The 21553-nt window shown below is 35.6% G+C and overlaps 1 protein-coding gene across 4 annotated transcripts in view; it reads left to right on the plus strand.

Annotated features, from left to right (window-relative positions):
* KLRG1 (killer cell lectin like receptor G1) overlaps nucleotides 1-21553 on the plus strand; it is a 42410-nt gene that overhangs the window by 14968 nt on the left and 5889 nt on the right. For 2 of the 4 annotated variants that reach the window (XM_070494345.1, XM_014850957.3), the window contains exons 3-5: nucleotides 10469-10519; nucleotides 13170-13271; nucleotides 15281-15450. In XM_070494345.1, the coding sequence (XP_070350446.1) occupies nucleotides 10469-10519; nucleotides 13170-13271; nucleotides 15281-15450 (323 nt within the window). Of the gene's footprint in view, nucleotides 1-10468; nucleotides 10520-13169; nucleotides 13272-15280; nucleotides 15451-16126; nucleotides 16225-21553 lie in introns of all 4 variants that reach the window. The other 2 variants (XR_011496936.1, XM_070494346.1) reach the window with 2 other exon arrangements.

Genomic DNA, 21553 nt, shown 5'->3' on the forward strand with positions numbered 1-21553 from the left:
TAGTATCAGCTCTGTTTCAAGGAGTCCAGATTTTTCTTTATCTCATCCATTGTGCTTTTCATCTCCAACATTTCTGATTGGTTTTTCTTTACAGTTTCAATCTCTTTTGTGAAGAAATTCCTGATTTCATTGAACTATCTGTATTTCCTTTAACTCATTGAGTTTTCTTATGATAGGTATTTTGAATTCTGTGTCATTTAGATTATGAATTTTTGTGCCTTCAAATTTCTGGGTGCTTGTCATTTTCCTCTGGGTCTTGAGTATTAAAATATTTTTTCATATTGTTTGATGAATTTGTGCCTCTGCATAGTGATAGTATTTGGTCACAGCTTCCACCTGATGCCACTGGGTAGGGGTCAAGAGCTGTGTATTCTGAGCCTGCTGTGACCCTGGCTCCCTCACTCACAGCTGCTGCTTTTCTGTTGTTTGCTTGGGTGCTCTGGCCAACTGGCTGAGCTGGAGCACCAGGTAGGAGGAGGGGCACTTTCTTTCACTTGTGCAGTCCTGGGGGACCCTTGCTCCACCCTTGGTGTCTGCTCTCCCATGGTGCCGGCTTGATGAAGACACCCTGGAAATACCTTAGCCACCTCTTTTTGGGGTTTTACCAAGGGCAGTGAGGGAACTTGGAGAGCAAAGGTGTTCTCATGGAGGGCTGCCCCTCCCCCCCTCCTCTCAGAGACAGGCGCAGTAAAGTGTCTTGGGTTTCTGCCTTTAGGGAAGGAGGGGAGATCCCCTTACCTCCTTCCAGCACCTCCACCTTCAAAAGTATGGTTGTGTGGATCTCTCAGACATCTTTTGTGTTGTGTGGATGTCCTCTCTTGTTATACGAACACTCTTTTTGTTGTTTCTTAGTGGGGAGAGTCTAAGGGGAGAGCTCACTCCACCATGATGCTGACATCAGTGCCCCTTATTATCCTTTTAATGTCTTTAAAATCTATAGTGATATATCCTCTTCATTCTTGATATTCATAATGTGTGTTCTCTGTTTTTTGATCAGTCTTGTTAGAAATTTATCAGTCAATAATCTTATCATAGAACCAAATTTTGGCTGTGGTAATTTCTCTATTGCTTTTTTTCCCTTTTATTGTTTTCATGTTTTTAAATTCTGGCCTTTCTTCTGCTTACTTTGGTTTTAATTTGCTCTTCTTTTTCTGTCTTCTTAAATTAGAAACTTAGGCTATTTATTTAAAATCTTTCTTCCTTTGTATTCATTTAAAGCTATAACATTCCCTCTAAGCTACTGTTTTACAAATTTTCATATTATGGTTTTGTAACCATTCAGTTTGACATATTTTCTAATTTTGTTTATTATTTCTTCTTTGACCCATGAATTATTTAGAAGTATGTGTGTGTGTGTGTGTGTTTTTTTCAGGCGTACAAAAAGTCATCTTAATTATTCTAATAGAACTTTTTTTTTGTCTTTTCCCCTTTTTAAATTATCTTTGTTGTTATGTCAATGAAAAAGGCTCAGGTTAGTACCAGTGAGTTTCTAAAACGTCTTGCCTCTCTAATGCTTTCTTTTTTCTTGTTTTTATTTTTAATAATTGAGACATAATCGACATATAACATTGTATTAGTTTTGGATGTACAACATAATGATTTGATATATATATATACATTTTGAAATGATTACCACAATAAGTTTGGTTAACCTCTATCACCATACAGTTACAATTTTTTTCTTGTGATAACTTTTTTTTTTTTATTAAAGATTTTATTTTTTCCTTTTTCTCCCCAAAGCCCCCCGGTACATAGTTGTGTATTCTTCGTTGTGGGTTCTTCTAGTTGTGGCATGTGGGACGCTGCCTCAGCGTGGTCTGATGAGCAGTGCCATGTCCGCGCCCAGGATTCGAACTAACGAAACACTGGGCCGCCTGCAGCGGAGCGCGCGAACTTAACCACTCGGCCACTGGGCCAGCCCCTTTCTTGTGATAACTTTTGAGATTTACTCTCTTAGCAACTTTCAAATATGCAATACAGTATTATTAACTGTAGTCACCATTCTGCACCTTACATCCCCAGGACTTATTCATCTTATAACTGGAAGTTTGTACCTTTTGACCACCTTCATCTTTCTCCCTCACCCCAAACCCTGCCTCTGGCAACCATGAATCTATTCTCTCTATGAGTTTGTTTTTTTTTTGTTTCCACATGTAAGTGAGATCATACAGTATTTGTCTTTCTCTGTCTGACTTATTTCACATAGCATAATGCCCTCAAGGTCCACCCATGTTGTCACAAATGGCAGTATTTCTTTCTTTTTTTTATGACTGAATAATATTACATTGTGTCTCTCTATCTGTCTGTCCATCTGTAAATACATTTCCTTTACACTACATTTCCTTTATGCATTCATCTATTGATAGACATTTAGATTGTTTCCATGTGTTGGCTACTGAAAATAATGCTGTAATGAATGTGAGGGTTGCAGATTTTTTTTGATATAGTGATTTTGTTTTCTTCAGATAAATACTCAGAAATGGAACTGCTAGATCACATCATAATTCTATTATAATTTTTTGAGGAACTTCCTTACTGTTTTCCATAGTGGCTGCACCAATTTACATTCCCACCAATAGTGCACAAAGGTTTACTTTCTCTACATCCTCTCCAACACTTGTTATTTCTTGTTTTATTGATAATAGTCATTGTAAAAGATGTGAGGTGCTATCTCATTGTGGTTTTTATTTGTATTTCCCTGATGATTATGTATGTGCTTTAATTTTCAAATATTTAGGAATTTTCTAGGTTTTTTCTTGTTATTGATTCCACTGTGGTCATAAAACATATCTTTAAGATTTTAATATATTGAAATTTATTAAAACTCGTATTATTACCCAATATATAATTTATGTGGTGAACATCCTACTTATTCTTGAAAGGCTTGTTTACTCTGTTATTTTTTAATGTCATTGTGTTGAGTAAATTTCAATTAGGCCAAGGTGGTTGGTACTATTCTTTAGATCTTTTATATTCTTACTGATTTTTTTTTGGTCTCATTGTCTTATCAGTTACTGAGAAAGGAGTGTTTAAATCTTCAACTATGATTATTGATTTGTTTATTTCTCCCTTTAATTCTGTCACTTTTTGCTTCATGTTTTGAAGTTCTGTTATTAAGTGCATACTCATTTACGTTGTTGTGTATGCTTGATGCTGTGCTTCATATAATTATGACATATACCTCTTTAGTCTTGTCAATTTTTTCTTATATTAATATAACCACTTGTGGTAGGCTGAATAATATCTGCCTACCTGGCCAAATATGTCCATGTCCTAATGCTTGGGACCTGTGAATATGTTACCTTATATGGCAAAAGAGACTTTGTAGATATGATTAAATTAAGAATCCTGCCATGGAGAGATTGTGTTGGATTTCCAGGGGGGTCCACTGTGATCACAGCCATCCTTATAAGAGGGAGGCAGCAGACTCAAAGTCAGAAAAAGGAGATATGATGGTACAAACAGATTGGGGTCATGTACTTGGAAGATGGAGGAAGGAGGTCACAAGCCAAGGAATTCAGGCAGCCTCTAGAAGCAGGAAAAATCAAGGAAATGGATTCTTTTCTGAACTCTCCAGAAGGAAGGCAGTCTTCCAACAGCTTTATTTTAAACTTCTGGCCCCCAGAACTGTAAGAGAATAAACGTACATTGTTTTAAGCCACTATATTTGTGGTAATTTGTCACGGCAACAATAATAAACTAATACAATGTTCCAGGGTTTTTTGTTTACTGTTCACGTGGTATATCTTTTTCCATACTTTCTTTCGACGTATTTGTGTCATTATATTTAAAGTGCATGCATTATGCACAGCATACAGTTGGTTTAGGCTTTTTTTGTCTAGTGTTACAATCTCTGTCACTTCTTTGATATGTTTAGTCCATTTATGGTAAATTCAATTATTGATACGGTAGACTTTAGGTCTATCATTTTGCTGTTTGTTTATAATTTGCCTTATATTTTTTTTTTCTTTGTTCTTTCTTTCAAAGAAACTAAGGGGATAAAAGAAAATAAGCACAATCTTTTATATGTACCTATATATTTACCATTTCTGCCCTTCTTCAATCCTACAGATATAAGTTTTCATTTTGTGACATTTGTTTTCAGTATGAAGAGCTTCTTTTGGCATTTCTTGTAGTGCTGGACTGCTTATGACAAGTTCTCTGTTTTCTTTACTATGAAATTGTTTTTGTTTTCCCTCTTCATTTTTGATGGATGTTTTTGCTGGATATGGAATTCTGGATTGGTAGTATTATTCCCTCCAGCTTTATTGAGATGTAATTGACATATAACATTGTGTAAACTTAAGGGGTATAATGTGATGATTTGATACACATATATATTGTGAAATGATTACCACAATAATGTTAGTTATCACATCTATCACCTCACATAGTTACTTTCTTTTTTTGTGTGTGGCAAGAACGTTTAAGTTTACTCTTAGCAAATTTTAAGTATACAATGAAGTATTGTTAACTATAGTCACTATGCTGTACATTAGATCCCCAGAACTTATTCCTCTTATAAATGAAAGTTTGTACCTTTTGACCCAACATCTCTCCATTTTCCCCACCCCCTTGCTCCTGGCAGCCACCATTCTACTCTCTATTCCTATGAGTTTGCATTTTTTTTAGGTTCTACATATAAGTGTAGAATCTTTCTCTGTCTGACTTATCTCACTTAGCATAATGCCCTCAAGTTTCATCCATGTTGTCACAAATGGCAGGATTTCCTTCTTATGTCTGAATAATATGCTGTTGTGTGTATATATATATATAAATATACATATATAAATATATATGTATATTTATAGTTTTATATGTACCATATTTTCTTTACCCATTCATCCATCGATGGGCACTTAGGTTATTTCCATGTCTTGGGTCTTGTGAATAATGCTGCAATAAGCATGGGGGTGTAGATATTTTTTTGAGATAGTGATTTCATTTCCTTTAGATACTTCCCCAGAAGTGGTATTGCTGGATCATATGGTAGTTCTATTTTTGGTTTTTTGAGGAACCTTCATACTGTTTTCCATAGTGTCTGTACTAATAGTGGTTTTCTTCTTCTATCTTTTTAAAAATGGCATTCCATTGTTTTTTTCCTTTTTGGTTTCTGATGAGAATTCAGTTATCATTCATGTCATTGTTCCCCTCTGTTAATGTGTTATTTTTCTCTGGCTGCTTGCAATATTTTCTCTTTATCTTTGTTTTTCAGCAGTTTTGTTTTAATGTTGTTAGGCATGATTTTCCTTATATTTATCCTGATTGGGGTTTGTTGAGTTTCTGATATCTGTAAGGTTTATACTAAATTTGGGAAATATTTAATCATTAATTCTTCGAATTCTTCTCCTGCTCCATTATATTTCTCCTGTATTTCTGAGACTTTACTAACACTGCTTGATATTGTCCTACAGGTCATTGAGGCTCTGTTCATTTTTTCTTCTGTTTTTCATGTTGGATAATTTCTAGCAATCTATTTTCACATTCACTGACCTTTTCTTCTGTCGTCCCCAATTTGTTGTTAATCCCATTCAGTTATTTTTTTAAAATTATGGATATTGTTCTTTTCTGTCTTAGAATATTCACGTAGTACTTTTTTTATACTTTCTATTTCTCTGTTGAGTCTTTTTTTTAAATTCATTATGACTATATTTTTCCTCTATGTCTTTGAACATGTTTAGATAGTTATTAAAGTTTTTGTTTGCTAATTCCAACATTCATGTCATCTTAAGTTTCTTTTCTACTTACTGATTTTTCTCTGGTCTATGACCCACATTTGCTTATTTCTTTGCATTGTAATAACTTTTTAGTGTATACTGGACATTAAATATATTACGTTATAGGGAGTCTGCATTATGTTGTCATTCTTTTTTAAATAAAACTTTTATTTGGGAATAATTTCAGATTTATGGAAAAGTTTCAAAGATAGTATAGAGCATTCCTTCACACCCTCCATCCCATTTCCCTAATGAGAATTGGGAAACTAAATAATTACTTAACATCTTAAATAATCATGGTACATTTGTGAAACCTAAGAAATAAACACTGCTATATTATTATTAGCTAAACTCCAGGTTTTCCTTGAATTTCGCTGGTTTCCCATTAATGTGCATTTTCTGTCCCAGGATCTGATGCAGGATACCACCTTGCATTTAGTCTTTGTATTTCCTTAGTCTTCTCTGGTCTGTGATACTTTGTCAGTATTTCCTTGTTTTTCTGACCTTGATATGTTTGAAGAGTACTGATTAGTTATTTAGAAGAATATCTCTCAATTTGAAGTTATCCGTTTTTTTTCTCACGTATAAACTGAGGTTATGGGTTTTGGTGAAATATTGGGGGTACATGATAACAACGAGACTTATCAGTGGTGGTTCACATGTTTAACTCTGTTCATGGGGTTGAGGTTGTGTTTTCGAGGTTTCTTCACTGTAAAGTTACTGTTTTCCCCTATCCATACATTATTCTTTGGAAGTAAGTCATTAAGGCTTGTTAATGTGTGATGAGAGGAGAATTATCATGAGGGGGGAATATACTGCATATCTTAGGTGGAATTACTGTAAGGAATATTTATAAATTATCCCTCATTTATTTATTTATTCAATCATTTATTTAAATGAGTATGGATTCAGAGGAGTGACATCACCATGATGGCAGAGGAGGAGACCCTGGCCGCCATCCCCCCACAAAGAACAACTACGTAGCTATCCACAAATGAAAATAGCTCTGGGAGATCTCAGGAGTTCACTTAAGAAGCGTCAGCAACACAGTAGAGCAAAAAACTTGCGAATAACCACACAAAAACGGTAGGAAGAGCAGTTTCATTTTGCCTACATCATTCCATTTTGTACGTATATATAGTCAACTAATTTCTGACAAGGGCATCAAGAGTATATGATGGGGAAGGGATAGTCTCTTAAATAAGTGATGTTAGGAAAATTGGATATCCACATGCGAAAGAATGAAATTGGACCCTTTTCTTACACCATGCACAAAAACAACCCAAAATGAATTAAAGACTTAAAAGTAAGACCACAAATTGTAAAACTCCTGGTAGAAAATATGTGGAAAAACCTCCTTGACATTGGTCTTGGCAATGATTTGGAATGTACATAAAAAGCTCAGGCAACAAAAGCAACAAATAAAGAAGTGAGACTATATCAAATTAAACAGTTTCTGCACAGCAAAAGAAACAATCAACAAAATGAATGGGAATGCAAATTGGTATAGCCACTATGGAAAACAGTATGGAGGCCCCTCAAAAAATTAAAAATTGAAAATGAAAGAACAAAAATGTTCTTGCAATCCTACTTCTGGGTATATATCCAAAGGAAATAAAATCACTATTTCATAGAGATATCTGCACTGCCATGTTCATTGCAGCATTATTTCTAGTAATATATATATATAGAGAGAGATCGATAGATTGATCGATCTATCTATTTATCTATCTATCTATAATAAAAAGTGGAAATCCTGCCATTTACAACCAGGACATTATCTAAGTGAAATAAGACAGACACAGAAGGACATATTTCACATGATTTCACTATGTGGAATAAAAAAAAAAGTCAAACTCATAGTAACAGAGAATAGAAAGGTCGTTACCAGAGGCTAGTGGGTGGAGGAAAAGGGCAGATGTTGATCAAATGATATATACTTTCGATTATAAGATGAATACATTCTGGAGACCTAATGCACAGCATGGTGATTATATTTAATAATTATTATATACTTGAAATTTGCTAAGAGAGTAGATTTCAAATCTCACTACACATACAAAATAGTAAATACTGGAAGTGATGGTTATGTTAATTAGTTTGAGTGTGGTAATCATTTCACAATGTATACTTATATCAAAACTTTATGTTGTACATCTTAAATATATTTTTTGTCAAAAATAAACAAATAAAAATGATTCAGTATGGATTCATAGATTTTTTAAAATTCCTGGGTTATAATCCAGTACTATTATTTATTTTGTTGCTCTAATTGTTTAATTTATGGCCATTAGGAGCATTTTCAGGTTGGTTCCTGTGCCCTCCTGAAGTGCTCTCATGTGTTTTTGGTTTTGTTTTTGAGTACTTCCTTATTTTCTAGCACTAAGAGATTAAAAGGTGCTTCCAGGCTCATCTTGCACTTTTCCTCCCCGGCCCTAGAATTAGTCATTTCCTTGAGGAGCACTGATTCCTATGTTGCCTTCCTTTTTTTTTTCTTTTTTAAAACATCTTAACCATTTTTAGGTGTACAGTTCAGTGGTGTCAACTATTGTAATGGACTAAATATTTGTGTCCCCTCCCACCCTGACTTCCTATGTTGAAGCCCTAATCTCTAGTTTTGCTGTACTTTGAGATGGGACCTCTAAGGAAGTAATTAAAGTTAAATGAGGTCATGGTGGTTGGGCCCTGATCTGATGGGATTAGTGTCCTTATAAGAAGAGATACCCAAGAGCTCGGTTGCTCTACCTCTTCCTGCACACACGCACTAGGGAAAGGCCTTGTGAGACCAGAGTGAGAAGGCGGCTACTGCAACCCAAGGGGAGAGTTCTCATGAGACACCAATCCTGCAGGTGCCTTAATCTTGGACTTCCAGTGTTTCTGTTGTTTAAGCCACCCAGTCTATGGTATTTTCTTATGGCAGCCTAAGCAGACTAATGCAAGTATGGTCACATTTTCATTCGACCAATCTCCAGAAGTTGTTCATCTTGTAAAATTGAAACTCTATAACCCTTAAACAACTCCCCATTTTTCTCTCTCCCCAGCCTCTGGCAGCCACTATTCTATTTTCTGTTTCTGTGAATTTGACTACGTTAGATACCTCATGTAAGTGGAATCATAGAGTATTTGTCTTGTTGTAATGAGCTTATTTCATTTAGCATAATGTCTTCAAGGTTCATCCATGTGGTAGAATGTGACAGGATTTCCTTCCTTTTTAAGGCTGGATAATATTCCATTGTAGGTATAGAACACATTTCGTTTATGTTGTCTTCCTTTTAAGGGCATCAAAATTTGTTCTCATAGGCTGCTAACTTACTGGTGGATCTTTTTTTTTTTTTGTCAAACTTTGTTTCGTTTCTTTGTTCAAGCTGGTCAGCACTGCACCACCTCTGATCTCACTATTCAGCTGTCAGCCCTGCTGGGGCCACCTCAGCTAGGATGTGCAGAATCATGTCCTCTGTCTGTGCAGCCTAGCTCTTAGCCAGAGACCTATAGGGAATTCCCATGCAGTCTTCTGAACATCTCTCTCTGTGCAGCTCCCTCTTGTCACTTACCCTGCCCTGCAAATTCTAGCCACATAAGCAGCTTAAAATGTGGCTCTCTGCCTCCTCAGCTTAAGGAGACTGCTGCTCTGTTCAGGATTCATTTTCCTGCCTTGTGCCAGAAAGTGGCCCTAGGAAGAACACCAGGGTGATTGTAGCGCTCACCTTTGAGTGTTCTGTTCTCTCAAGGATCACAGTGCTGTCTGTCTTTCTGTGCCTGAAAACAGTCCCCTCCTGTATTTTGTCATGTATAGTTTTTGGCTGGAGGTCAAAGTATCACTCTGCCGTGGCTGAAAACAGGACTTTATTAGTTTTTATTAATATGCTCTGCCTGTTTCTCTTCTATCTTTATACATTCTATCTTAGTGAACTTATCTGTTCTTAGAGTTTCAATTCCCTTTCTGTGTTCCTTACTTTAATTTTTTATTAACTTTTCTCCTATTAGAAATAAATTGCTAACACTTTAGTATGTACTTATTTCATTTGTTCCCCTTTATAGTTGTCTTTAAAAACAAGAGAATGAGGAGAGAACATGTATTGGACTTTCTGACACTGTGAAGGGTAAAGATTAGAGCACAGCTGGGAGAATGTTTGGGGGAACACAGGGATACAGCATATTCACAAAACATAGATCTGGGCAGTAGTTCATTTCTCCCCTGATGCAAGGCACATGCAGCTGATAATCCATTTCTCTATCATGTATCACTACCCAAAAGGTCCAAGAAACAATGAAATCAGTCCCATTTTATGTGCATCTATTTTCTCAAAAAGAAACAAAGCAAATACAAAATCTGAGATAAATTCATAGCTAGGAACCACTCTCATTTTTATTCCGGTTTCCATAATTGAAATTGCTGGACTGAAGAGCAAATTTCCTTTCTCAGTAGAATTAGGTGAGATGGGGAATCAATTTAATACGTATTTAATGAACATCTAGAGAATGTGATGAAGCAAAAAAAAATCACAATTTAGAATATTAATTTCTATAGGCAGTCCCAGAATTTGAATCATTTCCTGGAAGGTTGCTTCTGTTTTTGTCAGGTTGGACCATTTTTTTTCAAACAAACCTTCAAGTTTCCTGCTAGCAGTTTAGAGATTGGGGTGTTTCCTGACTGACGCATGTCTCCTCACACTTCTATAATTTTACTCTTTTAACTGAACGTGAAAGATTTTAGATGGAAATGACTGACCATGCTATTTATTCCATATTAGAGTTGTCTACTGAACGCCAAGCCCAGAATGACTCCAGACCACAGCCAAAAGGTGAGTTAACCAAGTTAGTATGGAAAACTGTGCATAGTGACCATAGGCTAAGGGATGAATGGGAGGTAGAATAAATTTGGTGTATAGGATGTAGAAAAATTGAGGGTAATTTGAGGAAATACTTGTGGTTCAGTTTAAAGTCTAGAGTTGGAGTATGAAAATTTGGTATATGGTGGAGGATCTGATCTTAGGTCTCAGGTAGATTCTTTTCTAACCATTTACCTCTATGATCTTATCTACGAAACCAATCTAGGGCAATTCTGTTATTCTTTATTGCTCCTGAACTAAAGCAAGAACTTTGTTGGGAGAACTTTATCTCTTTAGTAATGCTTGGAGTAAACTCCTGCAAGTTATGTAAGCTCCATACGCTTTCTCTCTTTTTGCTACATAGCCTTATTATTATAATTTTTGGTTTCATTCTTTGAAAGCATTGCTATATAATTTGCTAAATCATTCCAGTGTACTTTGACATTTAGATTTATTTCTATTACTATAAATTATACAGCATTGGGAATTTTTATTTGTATTATTTTTCTTTCTTTTGGATTATATCTGTGCTAATTTTTAAGGAATAGAATTATTAAGTCAAAAGGAATGTACTTTTTTTTTTTTTAGGAAGATTGGCCTTGAGCTAACATCCAGGCCCATCTTCCTCTACTTTATATATGAGATGTCTGTCAAAGCATGGTTTGATAAACATAGATCTGTGCCCCAGATCTGAACCGGCTAACCCTGGGGCACCTAAGCAGAGTGCACGACCTTAACCACTATGCCATAGGGCCAGCCCCATGAATGTACATTTTAAAGTATAAGTGCAAGGTCACACAACTGGAACTTGAGTATCATTATTTTGATTTCTAGGCAAGTGGCTTTTTATTTATGTACAGTACATATTACACATTTTTTTATTCATTCTTACTCTAGGATGCTCTGAGAATGGGGAAATGGATTGGAAACTTTAAAATGACATTAAAAATCTTTTTCAAAAGTATTACATGTTCATTATAGAAAATAGGGAAACTGTGAGAGCGGATATAAGAAAATAAAAATCACTAGTAATTTTACAACATGGCGATCATCAGCATCACTGTTTTTGTACATTTTTGCCTTTCTATGCTGACTCTACTGTATGTACACCACTAAGTGGCTTTTAATATGTATATTTTTTAAGTAAATTAAAAACATTTAAAAAAATTTAACTTAATTGTTTGAATCAGATTGTCATTACACAAATACATTATGTTTTGATACCTGTTTTCATTTTGCATATCTAAGTCAACATTTATTTCATTAAATATTCTTCTATAGTATATATGTATTTTATGATGTCACTAGAAACCTAGTGTTTTTGAATTTATCAGTCCAAATATTTATCGTGCAGAACTCTCTCATTTTAAAGGTATTTCTCACTATGAATTTCTTTCGAGAAGTTCAGAATGCGTCATAGATACCCGCACATATCTACAGGATGATTCATGTAAAATTTAAATAGGAAAGTGAGGCCCAAAGACACAGAATCAATTTTCCAATTTCCAGATTAAAGATTACCAAATAAAGGAGTAAAAATTAGAACTTAAATATCTTAGTTTACAGAGTTTTGCTCTTCACACATAACTCCTATGCTATCGGGGTATGAGACTGCTATGATTTGGAAATAAACATTTGGGTAAAAAAAAAATTTCCATTTTCCAAATAAAAAAAGTAGCATTCTTAGTTGTAGGTTTATGCAACGGAGTTAATATGAAGTAGTGTCCCATCCATAAACAATGGTATCAACCTAAACTCATTACTCTTCCAATAGTGACAGTTTACAAAGCACTTCTGAGATGTAGGTTATTTTATTTTCCTTTAAACTATATTTATTTAAATTTTGAATAGATTATATATCACATGGCTCAAAATTCAAAAGATACAAAAGAAAATAAGGTAAAAAGTCTTCCTCCTCTCTCTGTCCCCATTGATTTATTTCCCCTCTGCAGAGTCAAACAGTGTTATCAGATTCTTGTGTATAGCATACGTTGTTCTGTAGAAATGTTTTTTCCTTTAACTATATGTCTTGAAAGTACCTCAATATCTGTAAAAAAAGCATTTTTTTGGTTTTTTTACCAACCTTTGTTAGAAGCTGCATATTCACTTTATGTATATATCAGAATGTATTTGATTGGTTTTTTATTGATGGGCATTTAGGTTGAATTCAGTCTTTTCCTCCTACAAATATTGTTGCCATGAACAGCCTTATAAACACAACATTTTATACGTATGTGAATATCTGTAGGAAACTTTTCAAAGGGAAACTCTGAGTCAAAGGGTAAATGCCTTTGCAATTTTGGTAGACATTGCCAAATCGTCCTCCAAAGAGGTTGTATCAATTTATATTCTCATCACTAAGGCATGAGACTGCGTAAGCCACATTTTCAAAGGAAAAAGTATCCTGAACTTGACAAATATAGTCTATTCCTTGATAAAGATGTGGGTGGCCACCCTAGGCTTTAAGGCAAATCTCTGACAAATCCAGGAAAGGAATCTTTAGGGCTGGGGTTCACTTCCCACTAGGCCAAATTACTTCAAGATCCCAGATCTCCTTCCCTAACTTTTCCTCCTTCAGCTTTCAGTCTGACTCAGAATTTTGCTTTGAATTCTGTTCTTGCAGCTTCTTCCAGGTCCCTTCTCTCTTGCCATGTGGCAGTAGCTTTTGGGCTTCTGAGTGCCCTTCTGGCAAGTTTGCTGCTATTCCAGTGGACTCTGTGCCAGGGTAAGTGCTAACTGAAACCAAGATTTGTGTTATGAAAGCAACATAACATAACAGAAAATTTGAAAAATGAAAAATAATTCCAACAAAATAAGTCACCACTTGTACACAATAACATTTCCTGGGTATAGTCTCCTAGTCTTTGGGTCCATGCTTTTGTGTAAGTATTTATTCTTTTAACAGAATTTCAATCCAGTCCTCTAAAATCTGCCTTGCCTTTCTTTTTCTTCTTACTAAGGTTGGGTCTAGTTCTGATCATAATATGCTTATGATTTTGTATATTACTTTTTAATTTTATATTGCATCATAAACATTTTTCCACTGGCTGGGTAATGTCACAGTTGTGTGGAAAAAGCACAAATGGATAAGGGGCCAACTTTATAGCTTGATCTCCAGAACCCTATATTGGTCACATGCCATGCCTTCCCATAGAAGGCCTAATCTTTCCATTAAAAAGGACTATGTTCCCCATTTTTAAATTCCTAAATCTAGAATAGATATATAACCTATTCTGCAATTATATATCTACACATGTGCTCATTTGATATAATGGCTCATACTTGCCCATTGTGGAATTGTGCTTATGGTGAGTTTATACAAATATGTTTCATGGAAGTAGAAAATCAAGAGAATAATGGAATCTTGGTGGAAATTACCTCGAAAGCTTATTCCATTCCCTTTCATTTTCACAGAACTCTAATCTGACCATTTCAAAGGAATGAGAATGTTCTTAAAAGAACTCAGTGAGGAGAATTGTATCATTTTTCACTTTAGCATCTGATACCCTTCTCTGTCAGAAACTCTTTTTTTTTTGATATTTGAGTAAATTCTTTTTGCTGAAGTATGTCTTTTATCCAGTTTCCAATGATGATAGACAATCACATTTGTGATTATAAAAAAAAGAATGACCTTTCATTCTAGTTAAGTTTGCGCTTTTTAGTTTCTGTTTTTTTCTTCTACACTATTATGGGGTGTCAGGTTGAGGTTGGGGTTTCTGAAAGATTCTGCCTTATTTAAGCAATGTACATTATGTAGTTACATTATCTATACCCTGAGCCTATATGGACAGTACGCTGATACATATCATGCAAATGCACAATTATTTTATCTGATACGTATACCACATGTGCATAAAGATCTCTAGCACAAGTAATGTGCTCTCTCCACAGTCCCCAGCAAGATTGTACACATTTCCTTCCCTGCTCCTTCAGTCATAGTCACATCGTTGTCTAGTGAAATGTACAGTAGTAGTGATGGAGTTGGACTTTGTGAGGGCATTTAATTTGAGGCCATGCATTAGTGAGGGTTCAGAATGAATCCCCCAAGATGTACTACTCTGGCATGCAGATTATTTTGAGCTGAAAATAATTGAGGCCCAAAAGTCTTAGGAAGAAACTTTGCCCTTCCTGCTAACTGCCTAAAAGAATTTAGATAGTGGACCTGTTCCAGGAAGGGAGATATCACCATAGATAACTATAGTTTAATATGAACTAGGTGTGGTAGACAGGGAGGAACCTGGCAAGGCCTGTTTGATCCAAGTCCTCTCTGTGTCCCATTGTTTTTGGATGGCCCAGGAAACATTTGTTTACTGAACATTTACCCCTTTCATTCTTCCTGTGAATTGCCTTCCCTTCCAAATCCTCCTTCTCATTAGTCTCGAATGATATATATATACTTCATTTTGCCTGACTGTCTTTGGAATCTCTCATGTTAATGTGGATTTCCTGTACATATGTAATTAAATTTGATTTTCTGCTGTTAATCTGCCTTATGTCATTTTAATTTGGCCAGCCAAAAGAACCAAGAAAGGAAAGGGGGAATTTTTCCCTTCCTGATACATTGTTGTGCATTTCTCTAAACTTAATCTGAGGTCATGCATTAATAGGCATTCAGAATGAACGCTAGGTAGGGCAGGGAAGACACTGGGATGGCCGTATTCCGTTTTATCTCCCATTTCATCTCCAAGAATGAGTGGTCCATAAAGATGTGAACCAGGTCCTTTTCCTTTCTAGGTTCCAAGTACTCCACTTGTGCCCGCTGTCCTAGCTGCCCAGACCTCTGGATTAGGTATGGTGACCATTGTTATTACTTCTCAGTGGAGACAAAGAACTGGACTTCTAGTCTGAAATTCTGCTTAGGCAAAGACTCACATCTCCTCATGTTTACAGACAAGCAGGAAATGGTAAAGGCAAACATTTAGAAAATGTAGCTTGTTTTGTTGGTGAATACTGTGCAAATGTGTCATGTATCTTGTTTTGAGGAGCAAAAGGAATATTCTTCCCTTTCCCTCTCCTTCTCTCTCCTCTTTCTTTCCCTTCTTTTCTCCCCCTCTACCCCTGCCTTCTTCCCTCTCTTTCCCCACTCCTTATCTGTTCCCTGCCTAACCCCAGCAACCCACAGTTATAGAAACCTAGATGTTTGCATAGGCATATATGTGTGTATATGTGTGTGCTGGAGATAGAAGGATGTGAGTATTACAGAGAGGAATTAAGACCAGAAATGCAGGTCTAATTAGACATATTAGATCCAGAAACATACGTGTCCAACAACAAAGAAGCAGCTGATTCTTATGCAAGAGCCAGTGGACTTGGGAGGGAAGGGAAGAGCGACAGCATGGTGACAAAGAGACCACGCAAGGGCTTAAATGCCTCTTTTAACATTTTTACTTCATTCATTGGAATCCAGTAAGTCCCAGGCTAGGAAACGTTTGCGGTGGAGGATGGGGCATGAGGAGAAAGCAGTTTCAAAAAGTTGGGAAAGAAGGAAGGAAACTGTGTGTGTGTGTGTGTGTGTGTGTGTGTGCATGTGTGATCTTAAACTCCTTGCAGAGCTAAGCTGGTGGGCTCCACTTCCCACAGGACTCTGTTCCTTCCTGTCCACCCGGCAGTCTCCTGGAGGAGAGCTCTTTATTAATCCTAGAGCATCTCAAGTTAATGCAAGGAACTGACATCCTGAGGTAACCTGGTACAAAAATCAATCCAGTTCTAACTTGTCAATGCAAACAACATATACAAAGAAAATAAGATATCCTAGTTAGGTTTTTAGTGCTAATTTCATGCTAATTTTTATGTTTTGATATTGCTTTCTGTAATTTTTTTTTTGGGTAGAATCAAATCACAGAAAACACTTTATTAAGAATTCAACTATATTAACATTCCTTGGGGAATTTTAGAGATGCAATTATTCTAAAGCAGTTGGGGAGAACATATAGAACCTAAATTTTATGTTTTCCTATTTTAAGAAAAGATGAAAGCATCTCAATTCTTGTTTTCTGACAAAGGAATACTCAATCCTTTAAAATTTTGCATAGACTCTAACTCTAAATCAGTCCACCTCTGTGGCTTACTTTTCCTTATTCCTTCCCTAAAGTAGGTGCAGAATGCTTTGGGGTTTGTCATTAGACATATGAAATCTTGGTTTTATGATATCTGTTAATTATAACCTTACTTTCTGGACCTTTTTGCTGCAACTCGTATTCACACTCTGATATAGCTGCATCTGAGGACTTGAGCTGACTGAAGTCAATAGCAGAAGTGAGCAAAGAGCTTGAAGCATTGCTGGGCAAATACTGATAAACAGAGTAGTGAGTCATAATGCAAGACGCTGCTGCTGAGGATTGTGGTGTAGCAGCTACTATAAATTACACAGTGTGATCATGAGATGAGGAGGAAAAGGGCTAAGACACAGAATATCTGGGAGTTGGGGATATTTGTGTTTCTCTGTGGTCTCCCAGAGGAATGTAGTAGTATTAGAGATATTTTTCCTTTCCTTTCTTTCTTCACTTTCCCTGAATCCTGCCTCTATTGCTGAGTAAGCTGCACAGAGTTAGATTGGCTACATTTCCAAAACTGGTTTATTTCCTCTTAAGGTCCGTTAACTCAAGTCAGGACTGGAAAGGGTAGAATATCCCTGATGGATTTAATAGTGACCACAGATAAGTTTTGCTTCTGACATTCCTGTGGAATCTTGCTTGGTTCTCTGGCCTAATTCTTTTTCTTCTCCTCAGCCTTTGTCAGATTCTGGAGAACCAGCTTGACTTATATCTGATCTGCTGATCCTCTTGTACTGGTGGTGTTATTCTTTTGTTCTCAAGGCAAGATTTATAACCTATTTGAAGATATGCTTGATATTCCTAGTATCATCCTTAGGTTTGAATAGCTACCAAAAGAGTATATGGATCTATTAAAACAAGTTTTTCAAACTGGCATTCTACTGGTGGAGAATACTGCTAGGAAGTTAAGTTGGTATATGCTAGAGGCTACAAGGCTAAAGAAGTATACCTCTCAGGCTGTTAGTCTTCTTTCAGTAAGATACATATATATAATCAACCTCTATCTTTGATCAGTTATAGCAAAGTACGTAATAACAATCTACCCCTAAGAATCTAAGAATAGAAACTACCATGTATTGAGAACCTGCTGTGTGCCAGGTATTTTATGTATATTATTCTTAATCTTAACAGCATATCTATAATGTAGAACTCCACATCCCCATTTCACTAAGGAGTGAGTAAAATTCAGAAGAAATAATGAGCAAGTTCAAGGCTACAGATCTGTCAGAGCCAGTCTTTCTTTTTCAGAGCCAGATTTTAAAATCTACTTCAGCCCACCTTTTAAAGTCACTTACAGAAATATTGTATTTGACGAGCTTCCAGGATCTATCTTGTGGATGCTGAAAAATGAGATAACTTTTCCTATTAATTGTCTTCTGGTGGCTTTTCTTTTCTATAGATGTTTTAAAAATTATTTGAATTTGAAATCTGGAAGGTTCATTATATGGCTGTTGGGATTTAAATATATTTAAAATAGCTAGATGCTCACTTATCTCTTTTTCTATCTTGGACTTCAAGATTTATTTTATTTTTGAGAAAATAAAAACAAAATTGAAATTGAATTGCTCTGTTATTTCCTCATTTTTCTCTTTACATTATTGCATCCACCCTTTGTTATTCTTTTTGCTCTTTGAATTTATCTTGAGGTCTTTATATATATTCAAATTCTTAGCATTTGTTTCTTTTTTTTTTTTTTAAAGATTTTATTTTTTTCCTTTTTCTCCCCAAAGCCCCCCAGTACATAGTTGTATATTCTTTGTTGTGGGTCCTTCTAGTTGTGGCATGTGGGACGCTGCCTCAGCGTGGTTTGATGAGCAGTGCCATGTCCGCGCCCAGGATTCGAACCAACGAAACACTGGGCCGCCTGCAGCGGAGCGCGCGAACTTAACCACTCGGCCACGGGGCCAGCCCCAGCATTTGTTTCTTATAGTTGTTAGTGTGTTATTCTAAAATCTATGTTGACTAGAGAATTTCCTGTAGAAATACTTTGGTTTCCCTCAATCTATCCTGATGCTCTTCACCCCACAGTATCTTTCTTCTTTATTATCATAATTTGAGATTATATCATCAGACTCTATTGTTTTAACAACCACTCATTAAACTATAACCATCTTCCCTGTTAGAGTTTATGACTGGGATTGTCCCTGTGTTCTCTCTGAACTTTTGATATTGGCTTTTCTTGTATTTAGGGCTTACATCTAATTATATCTGAAATTTCCTTCTTTGGATACTGCAATGCAAATGCTATGGTAACTGTCACTTTTCCTCATATTTTACAGTAGAATCAGCTAATGGAAAGGGCTTAGTTTCTTTTAGACATTCATGAATTTGTTTTTACTACATTGCTTACTAGCTATGTGAACTTCAGCAATTTTCTTAACCTCTTTGACTCTCAATTTCCCCCCGTACAAAGGGGAAAAAAACTTCCCAGAATTGTTATGAATATTAAATGAGAAAATCTATCTGGAAGTTCCTTTGACATAGTAGGAATCACTTAATTTTAGTTTTTCTTCTTTTCCACTTGAACTAATTCTCCTTGTTGCTCAGAATACAGCTCAAAGTCAAAATAACTTTTGTTTTTCTCTTCTGTCTCCTAAGACATGAAATTTCAGTAAAATATGTATCACAGAGAAATTTGACTTGCTGAATTTATTTCTCTTATAGGAAATCTGAAGTGGTATGTCAGAAGATTGAAAGAAATGTCTGGAAACACAGGGTAGATGGTAGGAGAATTATTTTACTCTGGAGTTCTTTGTAGTCTGGTAATATGTCTTTTGTCATCCTTCCTTTATAAGCAGATCAAGCAACCAGTGTAACTTTCACACCAAAGTGTTGGTGTAAGATGTAGGTTAGGATATCTCTCACTATCTTTTTTTTTTTTAGCTTTAAAAAAATTGAGGTAAAATCTTCATAACATAAAGTTTACCATTTTAACCATTTTCCAGTGTACAATTGACATTAAGTATATTCACATTATTGTGAGATCATCACCAGTATTCATCTCTAGAAATTTTTCATCATTCCAAACTGAAGCTCTGTATCCATTAAAAAACAACTCCCCTTCTCTCTTCCTACCAGCCCCTGGTGACCACTGTTCTGCCTTTTGTCTCTCTGAATTTGACTATTATGTCCTTTTGCATCTGGCTTATTTCACTTAGCATATTTTCAAGATTCATCGGTGCTATAGCATGTATCAGAATTTCATTCCTTTTTATGGCTGAATAATATTCCATTGTATGGATATACTGCATTTTGTTTATCCATTCACCTGTTAGTGGGAAATTTTTCACTGTCTTTTAAAGACAGTGCTCTAGTGTACAGAGCAAGTCTTATTTGCTTTTAGTATTGTACACATACACAGAATTATAGGGAAAATTTGTATCAATATTAAATTGTAGTAATTTGTAGCCTATCAAATTTCCCTTTGAAATCTCTTAATGTATGTGCACGTTTTTATATGATAGTAATCAATGTTTACATGCTACAGGATATCTGAAAAGTTTGGAAACACAGGATAAACTTATTTTTAAACAGTATGTTAGATACATTTTCAACTAATATACTCAAGGTGTTTTTATTAAACCTCCAGAAATATTTTCAGGTGAAATACCTTTAAATTTAAAGCTATGGATTCCAATTGATTTTAGACTTCATGGGTGCTCTGTAATGTACTTTTTTCAAATTAATAACTGCATTCATTGCTTTAAACTTCACCTGAAAAGGTGTCTGGAGATCGAAGAAAAACATATTAATGATATGATTTGAAAATATAACAGACATACTATTTAAAAATACATTTATCCGGGGCCAGCCTGGTGGCATAGTGGTTAAGTTCATGTGCTCTGCTTTGACGGCCCAGGGTTTGTGGGTTTGGATACCAGGTGTGGACCTACACACTGCTCATCAAGCCATGCAGTGGCAGCACGCCACATATAAAATAGAAGAAGATTGGCACAGATGTTAGCTCAGGGGCAATCTTCCTCAAGCAAAAGAAAAGAAAAAAAGACATTTATCTTAAGTTTTTAGGCTTTTAGGACAGCCTGTCTTTATGTGCTGCTTTTATCACATAGTATTATTTTATTCCTGTTTTTTCCAAACATTAAATTATTCTAAATGCTTATTTTTAAAAATTCTGTATTATCCTATTATTGCTTAACTACTTTTATATTCTTCGACAAAATTTACTTATTTCCAATTTATATTCAGCTATAGCCATATTTATATGAAAATGAAAATATTTAACCAATTTAGTAGCTTTGACATATTACTAGTTTTTCTCCATATAGATTGAACTAACTTAGATGTATGTCATAAGCTATGTTGATTTTGGAAGTCATGGAATATTTTCTATGCCTTAATAATATTTTAATTACAATTTAAAAATATTACCTGCAAAAGCACGTGTGTGTGTGCGTGTGTGTGCGCGCGCGCATGTGTGTAAGGTATAAATATTGCCCTAAAGGAAAAGGAAAGAAAAAATGTACCTGATTTCATTTGTTTGTTTTCTATCTTCATCTTGCTTTTAAATTTTGCATTTTCTTTTCTCTAAAATGCAACCAAACATTACAAACTCTAAAGTGACATAACACCTAAGTGCTCTATTTAACACCCTTTTCGGAGGACAGGAGTTCTGAGTTAACGCCTTTTCTTCTTCCTTCTACTTTTGTGCTGCTCTACAGACACAGACACACACACTCACACACACACTGTCCATGTGTACATAGAACATAGGTAATTGCATCTGATTTTAAAGGCTTCTTTCAAGCGGGAAGATTTTCAAGTGAAAGTGACATAGTGAACATTTTCACTATCCAGCTACCCCAGTGAGTAGTAAACTGGCCTGATCATGTCACTTAGAATTGTATGGGTCTTGGGTGTAGTAAAAAAGTGCAGGAGTGGAGTTTGTAAGTGGGCATTATCTAATCCCAGCTCTTGGGACTCTAACTGAGGTTTC

This window comes from Equus asinus, chromosome 22 (genome assembly GCF_041296235.1).
Source record: "Equus asinus isolate D_3611 breed Donkey chromosome 22, EquAss-T2T_v2, whole genome shotgun sequence".
In the NCBI taxonomy this organism is placed as follows: Eukaryota; Metazoa; Chordata; class Mammalia; order Perissodactyla; family Equidae; genus Equus; species Equus asinus.